The sequence below is a fragment of the Pecten maximus genome, chromosome 18 (assembly GCF_902652985.1).
Source record: "Pecten maximus chromosome 18, xPecMax1.1, whole genome shotgun sequence".
Taxonomy (NCBI): domain Eukaryota; kingdom Metazoa; phylum Mollusca; class Bivalvia; order Pectinida; family Pectinidae; genus Pecten; species Pecten maximus.
Window position 1 is genome coordinate 27,932,361 of NC_047032.1, and position 9,145 is coordinate 27,941,505.

Below are 9,145 nucleotides of genomic sequence, written 5' to 3' on the forward strand. Positions count from 1 at the left end.
CAATCAATAACTTTGATAGTAGTGCTAACAGAAGTAAACAATGCATTTTTTGTCCGTCTTAACTCGTTTTTCAGCAACCAAGGTACATTTGTAAGATGCATCTTATTGTCGGCCTTCACGTATATTTGCGTGTCACACCAAATGAAATAGCATCTTTGAACACGTTGGTTGAATTTTACATTGTTAAACATCCTATCAACAGCTATTACCATTTGAGGTTGTTATTCTCCATGTACGAGATGTTTGTGTGAGGAAAATGTGTGTGTTTTGGCACGGTGCAACATGTTCATATTTGTCTCCTTGTAATAATGCGGACCTAATGAATACTCTATAGTGTAACCTCAACCGGTCACTTTAAATACTGACATCGGGCGAACCAGTCGTTCCACTTCTAAAATGCTGAGCGTTTAGCAGGAGAAACAACTTCCTTTTTAGAGGATCTCGCACGTGTCTGTCAAGTGACAGAACTCAAAGCCTGCCTCATATGGGTGAACGCTCAACTAAAGACAAAACAAGAGGCACTATCAATAGAGACATTTTAGAAAGAAAAGTGTCTAACGTCCTCACAACAGCCGGGAAAAACGGATGTCAAGGAGACGCTTGAAAACAAAGCAAACAAATTACTGTGAAAAGAATATCTAAATATTATATTAGTCGCATTCTGCGATCATTGGGGTAAAACCCCCAAGCCAGCAAGGGGGGGTACAGGGGTAGTATATGTAAATATGTAATAGATAGGCCTACAACATACGATAAGTGATGGGGAACTCATAGTTAGATTGAAGTATTCCACTCGACGAATTATAATGAGTTGGGAATCGAGTTATTCCTTTAATATAGATGATAGGATGGTGTGCCAACATCAAAGTGAAATTGGACCGCATTGGCTTCAATCTAGCACCTATTGTTATTTACAAAAGAAATTATTCCGCGTAGCGATTGGATCTTTTTTTATATGGAACTAATCCATGTAGACTACATGGAATGGCGAAATGCGAGTCTTTGGCACTACCTTGACAAGGGGTTCTATGTATATCACAAGCGAAACAGTTAGATTTCGGACGAGGATTTGCCACTGGCTTACCTGTTCCCTGGTAGGTGCTGAGGATGTTGTCGATGGTGAAGCAGTCACTGACGCTGTTCTGACAGGTAGTGATTAGGCCTGAGTAGGTGATGTTACCATTACTCTCAAGCTGCTGCCAGAACGGCGTGAAGATGGCCACGCATGCGCATACGAAACTGACGATGATCACAATAAGTGCAACACATGCTAGTTTAGAAGAATCTCCGATACAGCCCATTCTTGAAATGTATCTTGGTACGTCCCTTCAATACTTCTGATCAAATTATGAACTTCAATTAAGAAATGGGATTTTGATTAAACCTACAAGATTCAGTTAATTTTTCCTGGTGGACTTTCAACGTTTGGAAATCAATGGTAACTGCAAAGCATTTTTGTCAGTAATTACTCAGAGTTCTGTACATGTACCAATCTACAAACATGTGTAAGTTCCGATGAAACGTTACATGATGACTAGATTTTATATAAATTATACAACCTTCGGAAAAATAGTCCTTCAGAATAAAAACGACAGCTGTGTCAGTCCTGGTGGCTAGTGAAGAGATTATGCTAGTATGTCGTCGACTTATATACGTATACAAAGTACGGCGGATTTTTGCACAGGTAAACATTTCTATATCCGTTAATAGGAAGAATACACATATATATATATATATATTCTGATTTGGTTTTGGTGACGTACCTTTTTATATGAACATTCTTTTGAATGAAACGTACTTGTTAATATCTATATATGTATCAGTCGTGATATTTACAGCGATGGGGTCTATGTATCACACAAAGTTTAAAGGTACACCTGACGTATCTAATAAATAGATTCTATAAAATCCGTGATATTTAATTATCAACAAACTCTCCTGGTGAGTTAACATGAAGTATACAGATACCTGAACCATAACGTTCTGATAAGAATTTTGTATGATGAAGTACCCAACAAACTCTAATTATATGACTAGGTAGTAAATTAAGCGATGGATTGGTCATGGAACCATGTTTTCGCAAATTCAAAACACAACACGGTTACCATGACAGCCCAATGTAAGGTGGTCAGCCTGATATATGACGCAATGAATCAATAAACTCTGAAATAGCAATAAAATCATACAAACGAGATGAAGTGTTCCATAAAATCACAATGAGCATAAATTATGACCGACCGAAACATGTGCTGGAGCTGTGCATTTCGTGGTCTGAGTGTTATAGTTTGTTTTGTGACGTACCTTTTTATATTTACATTCTATCTATATAAAAGTCATGATATTTACAACAATGGGGTGTATGTATCACACAAAGTTTAAAGGTACACCTATCGTATCAAATAAAAATATTCTATCCGTGATGTGTGTTTGCTGTTGATGTGGTTCAGTGTATTTTCATAACGTGACAGTACCTAGATCTTATGTATAAGCCGAAGACGCTTATCCTTTCGGAACATTTATCTTACATTATGAGAGATATATGTGTTTATGCGATCTTGTGTTACGCAATGTTGGTAGATTCTAGTTCCCGAGAGTTGCTGTAACCTGCATGCCACGTCAAACTGAATTATGAAGCTGATTCGGGATATACACTAGTCGTACATGTTTTCCTATACAATATCTCAAATTTAAGTTAATTGAATTATGATGAGGAGGACCTTTCCTTTTATATCTAGTATCAGAAGGACAAAAAGTTGTATGACGCAGTTGTATTTAAAACAAAATTCTACTACTAGTATCTGCTTGTGTGTTTTTTACTTTCCAAGATTAAATGAGTGGTTCGAAGCTCCTTACCCGTGTCGGTAAGTGTTTCTCTCGGAGCTGAGGAACAGGCTGGTCTGCGCTGTATTGGTTGTGTCCATGGGGTAGACATTTCCCTAATTGCTTTGGACTGCATGCGACGGACCTCCCGTGTGTTTTTTAGTGAGGTAGTCACTAACTACTACAAGGAATCCACGTCTCAAATGATCCTAGCTGTTTACGGGGCGATAAATCTAGCAAACAAACCATTATCAATGGCAGCTTCTTTATGCATACGGTAACTATAGTGTATGTACTTGATGGCATCTTTGATATTGCTTACTTATAAATCTGGTCGATAGAGACTTTCCTAAAATATTCAACCATTTAAATGATGTCACAGATTTTCCATCACTGCGTCAGAACTAACTTTTCCAACAGACTAGACCGTATCACTGGAAACAAGCTACACCACATCATGTATATATTTGTTTTTAAATCAAACCTATCAGGAAATGTAAGAATAAATATTGAAAATAAGTTCAGATAAAGATTGATGGAATCTGCCTTTTTCATTAAGTAATTGTGAAACCTATTGTCAAAATCAATAAAACAGTTTTGAAAGCTTTGTACTTTTTTATTGAAAAAATAATGATATTTTTAATATTGCATTATCAAAAATAATGAAAAAAAGACAATTGGAAATCATGGTTGTGGTTGGCTTTCTCCTCCAAACTAAAACACCATACATATATTGTAAGGGAGGCAATTCATGAAATCCTAATGAGATTGACTCCTCTCTAAAATACCATGTATATTGTAAGGGAGACAATTGAAGAAATCATAGATTGTCTCTCTTCTCCTAAATAAAATGCAATACATATATTGTAAGGGAGACAATTGAAGAAATCAAAGATTGTCTCTCTTCTCCTAAATAAAATGCAATACATATATTGTAAGGGAGACAATTGAAGAAATCATAGATTGTCTCTCTTCTCCTAAATAAAATGCAATACATATATTGTAAGGGAGACAATTGAAGAAATCATAGATTGTCTCTCTTCTCCTAAATAAAATGCAATACATATATTGTAAGGGAGACAATTGAAGAAATCAAAGATTGTCTCTCTTCTCCTAAATAAAATGCAATACATATATTGTAAGGGAGACAATTGAAGAAATCATAGATTGTCTCTCTTCTCCTAAATAAAATGCAATACATATATTGTAAGGGAGACAATTGAAAAAATCAAAGATTGTCTCTCTTCTCCTATATAAAATGCAATACATATATTGTAAGGGAGACAATTGAAGAAATCATAGATTGTCTCTCTTCTCCTTAATAAAATGCAATACATATATTGTAAGGGAGACAATTGAAGAAATCAAAGATTGTCTCACTCTCCTAAATAAAATGCAATACATATATTGTAAGGGAGACAATTGAAGAAATCATAGATTGTCTCTCTTCTCCTAAATAAAATACAATACATATATTGTAAGGGAGACAATTGAAGAAATCATAGATTGTCTCTCTTCTCCTAAATAAAATGCAATACATATATTGTAAAGGAGACAATTGAAGAAATCATAGATTGTCTCTCTTCTCCTTAATAAAATGCAATACATATATTGTAAGGGAGACCATTGAAGAAATCAAAGATTGTCTCTCTTCTCCTAAATAAAATGCAATACATATATTGTAAGGGAGACAATTGAAGAAATCATAGATTGTCTCTCTTCTCCTAAATAAAATGCAATACATATATTGTAAGGGAGACAATTGAAGAAATCATAGATTGTCTCTTTTCTCCTAAATAAAATGCAATACATATATTGTAAGGGAGACAATTGAAGAAATCAAAGATTGTCTCTCTTCTCCTAAATAAAATGCAATACATATATTGTAAGGGAGACAATTGAAGAAATCATAGATTGTCTCTCTTCTCCTAAATAAAATGCAATACATATATTGTAAGGGAGACAATTGAAGAAATCATAGATTGTCTCTCTTCTCCTAAATAAAATGCAATACATATATTGTAAGGGAGACAATTGAAGAAATCATGATTGTCTCTCTTCTCCTAAATAAAATGCAATACATATATTGTAAGGGAGACAATTGAAGAAATCAAAGATTGTCTCTCTTCTCCTAAATAAAATGCAATACATATATTGTAAGGGAGACAATTGAAGAAATCATAGATTGTCTCTCTTCTCCTAAATAAAATGCAATACATATATTGTAAGGGAGACAATTGAAGAAATCAAAGATTGTCTCTCTTCTCCTAAATAAAATGCAATACATATATTGTAAGGGAGACAATTGAAGAAATCATAGATTGTCTCTCTTCTCCTAAATAAAATGCAATACATATATTGTAAGGGAGACAATTGAAGAAATCATAGATTGCCTCTCTTCTCCTAAATAAAATGCAATACATATATTGTAAGGGAGACAATTGAAGAAATCATAGATTGTCTCTCTTCTCCTAAATAAAATGCAATACATATATTGTAAGAGGACAATTGAAGAAATCATAGATTGTCTCTCTTCTCCTAAATAAAATGCAATACATATATTGTAAGGGAGACAATTGAAGAAATCATAGATTGTCTCTCTTCTCCTAAATAAAATGCAATACATATATTGTAAGGGAGACAATTGAAGAAATCATAGATTGTCTCTCTTCTCCTAAATAAAATGCAATACATATATTGTAAGGGAGACAATTGAAGAAATCATAGATTGTCTCTCTTCTCCTAAATAAAATGCAATACATATATTGTAAGGGAGACAATTGAAGAAATCAAAGATTGTCTCTCTTCTCCTAAATAAAATGCAATACATATATTGTAAGGGAGACAATTGAAGAAATCATAGATTGTCTCTCTTCTCCTAAATAAAATGCAATACATATATTGTAAGGGAGACAATTGAAGAAATCATAGATTGTCTCTCTTCTCCTAAATAAAATGCAATACATATATTGTAAGGGAGACAATTGAAGAAATCATAGATTGTCTCTCTTCTCCTAAATAAAATGCAATACATATATTGTAAGGGAGACAATTGAAGAAATCATAGATTGTCTCTCTTCTCCTAAATAAAATGCAATACATATATTGTAAGGGAGACAATTGAAGAAATCATAGATTGTCTATCTTCTCCTAAATAAAATGCAATACATATATTGTAAGGGAGACAATTGAAGAAATCATAGATTGTCTCTCTTCTCCTAAATAAAATACAATACATATATTGTAAGGGAGACAAGCAAAGATTGCCTCTCTTCTCCTAAATAAAATGCAATACATATATTGTAAGGGAGACAATTGATGAGATCTTTTGTAGGATTGCCTCTCTTCGCTAAAGTAAACTTCGCTTGAGTGAGTTAGCTACCTGTACATGTATATAAAAAGTATGTGTGTTTTTATGTGTTGATCGTGTGACTAGACAGGACAATTTAACTCTCTGTCCTGGCACCTTATGATCATGTGTCGATATCACCATTGTAGGAGTGCAACTGTCAGGACGATCACGCAATACCAACCATCAGTGTCAAAGGATTGTGTCTCCTAGGGAGCCGCGGTGGCCGAGTGGTTAAGGTGTACCGACACTTTATCACAAGCCCTCCACCACTGGGTTGCGAGTTCGAAACCTACGTGGGGCAGTTGCCTGGTACTGACCGTAGGCCGGTGGTTTTTCTCCGGGTACTCCGGCTTTCCTCCACCTCCAAAACCTGGCACGTCCTTAAATGACCCTGGCTGTTAATAGGACGTTAAACAAAAACAAACAAACAAACCAACTCCTAGTTTTGAATATTTTGATATAAATTTCACAAGACGCATGCTATCTGAGTAAGAAAACTCCTCACGCGAAGTTTATTCAAATGAATGTCTCTATTGCATGGTTTGGCAATATTTTTTGCATGTATTGAAATAAAATATTGTCAGCTTTTATTTAAGAAAGAAGAAATCGATGGATACAAGATCCAATCTACAATTTGGTGTTGTGGCATTCGTCGCGTTTAAAGGAAGAGAGGGTAAAGGGTAAAATAATGCATGATTTAATTTATTTTTCAAATTAGGATTCGTTAATAAAGATGAATAATAACCTTGTTGATGCCTTAGTATGTTCAATAACTGACCAAATAATCACCTAAATAATCCTGACAACTTGGAGAGGAATAAGTCAAATCATGTTGTCATCTGTTTTATGCCAAACAAATGGTTGAAAATGAATAAGTGCACCACCAAACGATCACCTGAATAATGCATTTACATACATGAAGGAAATAACGAAAATATCAAAAAGTATTCAGCGACATAAAAAGAGAAACAAATTTAAATATGAATTTAAACATACCATCAGCATTTAGTTATATATCAAAACAGCACATCAAGAATTCTTTCCTTACACAGGAAAAATGTCTTTATGTCAATTTAGGTCAAATTCGAGTCAATTGCATGTAAAAATATTCGGAGCATTTACCTGAAAAGAGCAAAATGGTCAATTCATTAAAACAAATTACTTGTAATTGCAGGTCAGTATGTTTGGGGTTAGCTCGAGATTGTGGCTGTAATTGCAGGTCAGTATGTTTGGGGTTTAGCTCGAGATTGTGGCTGTAATTGCAGGTCAGTATGTTTGGGGTTTAGCTCGAGATTGTGGCTGTAATACACAAAGAAATACGGATACTAACCTCGTAGAAAGATAAGGATTGAAATTAAATGTATTGCACTATAAAATATAAAATTATAAATAGATTATATGCAAAAATAATTAAAATGTATCATAAAGCTAAATCCTATATGATTTTATTTGATATACATATTAGTTTTGGAGTTTTAGAGATAACAGGATCACAGATAGTATTGATGTTAATAAATTACGTCAGATAGTATACAAATTCATATAACATTATATCATAAATTACGTCAGACAGTATACAAATTCATATAACATTAGTACCATAAATAAGATAATATAAAGATAAGGTGATAGTAAAGCTACAAATAGTCACAAGTGTATATAAAAAATTATCGGATTTCACTATTGATAAACAAATTGTTTATTATTTAAATACAAGAACAGCGAGTGTTTGTACTTGAATTGAGAGCCGTGTATTTATGAAACCATAGCCTAGTGATAATCATTAAATTTTAACCCCTGAAATTTCAGAAAGTACCGATTCGATAAAACATCGCATCACCACATCGCTACTACGATAAGAAATCTGATATTTATCTCGGAAGTGGTGACGTAATTTTAGAAGTATCCAATCAGAACAAAGCTTGCTTCTCACCAATCGAAATCAACTACAGAAAAATAAGTGGTTGTTTTGCTTCAGATCTACTGTATAACCTGTGAGTTTTATATCATAAACCTAACTTCCTGGATTACAATCTGACAATTTAGCAATTTGACAGATATCACCCAAAGAAAAGTACCATTATACCGAATGACAGGTTGTAGCATTATTCCATATTCGGAAGCCTTGAAGGAAAATAAGGATACTCACTGCATACTTCCCAACTTTCACGTAGAAAAAGTGTGGGCTATAAATCAACACGTATTGTCACAGTCCGCTGCACACTAATCCCTTATCATGGTCCACCACCCCTCAATTTGACCCTGAAAAGGGTGATTGTGCACTTACCTTTAACAGAAGAGGAGAGAACAGCAAACAATGAATAATACAGTCAATCTAATTTAATAATTTAAGTGAATAATTGAAAAATGCAAATTTCTTAAGTAAAACATTTGACACATTCAGGGACCGTAATTTCATAAATTAAACACTTAATTCTGGTCAGATATTGGAGTTATGTTTTCTTTAACATTTTGTTTTGTTGTTTTTTTATCTGGAAATATGCCAATCTTCGCCAGTTTTTTTGGAAGGTTGGAGCGAATTGCCTAACTATACTAACTATCTTCTCAGAAATATGTCGACATCTATCAATCGTAAGTCGGCAACTCGATGGCAGAAATATGCCACCATACCTTACTGCATCAATCCTCGGTTATATTGCATGGTGACATCAGCCATCCTTTATACAGCGTCCCCTTAACTTAGATTGCCTGACGTCATCACTTCTTGCTTGTATTGTCTGACGTCATCACTCCTCGCTTAGATTGCCTGACAACATCAAGGAACTGCAAAACGATGAACGTAATGTTTCCGCCGGTAGTTTCAATGTTTGCTTCGGCAAACATACGTTGCGTGTATTTTGATAAGGTATTAACACCTATGGACTGAAAACCAAGTAAAGGAGAACCTTTATACATAGCCGACGATATAACGGTCCGGACGGTGGAATAAGTTTAAAGCCCCCATACTCTCAA

General features: G+C 34.3%; 1 protein-coding gene across 1 annotated transcript; it reads right to left on the reverse strand.

Annotated features, from left to right (window-relative positions):
- Nucleotides 1-1,084: 1,084 nt before the first annotated feature.
- Nucleotides 1,085-1,697, reverse strand: LOC117316616 (the record flags this gene model as incomplete). The annotated part of the gene is given in 1 exon segment (XM_033871290.1): nucleotides 1,085-1,697. A coding segment is annotated over 1 exon segment (217 nt), but the record flags the coding sequence as incomplete, so codon positions are not given.
- Nucleotides 1,698-9,145: the final 7,448 nt, after the last annotated feature.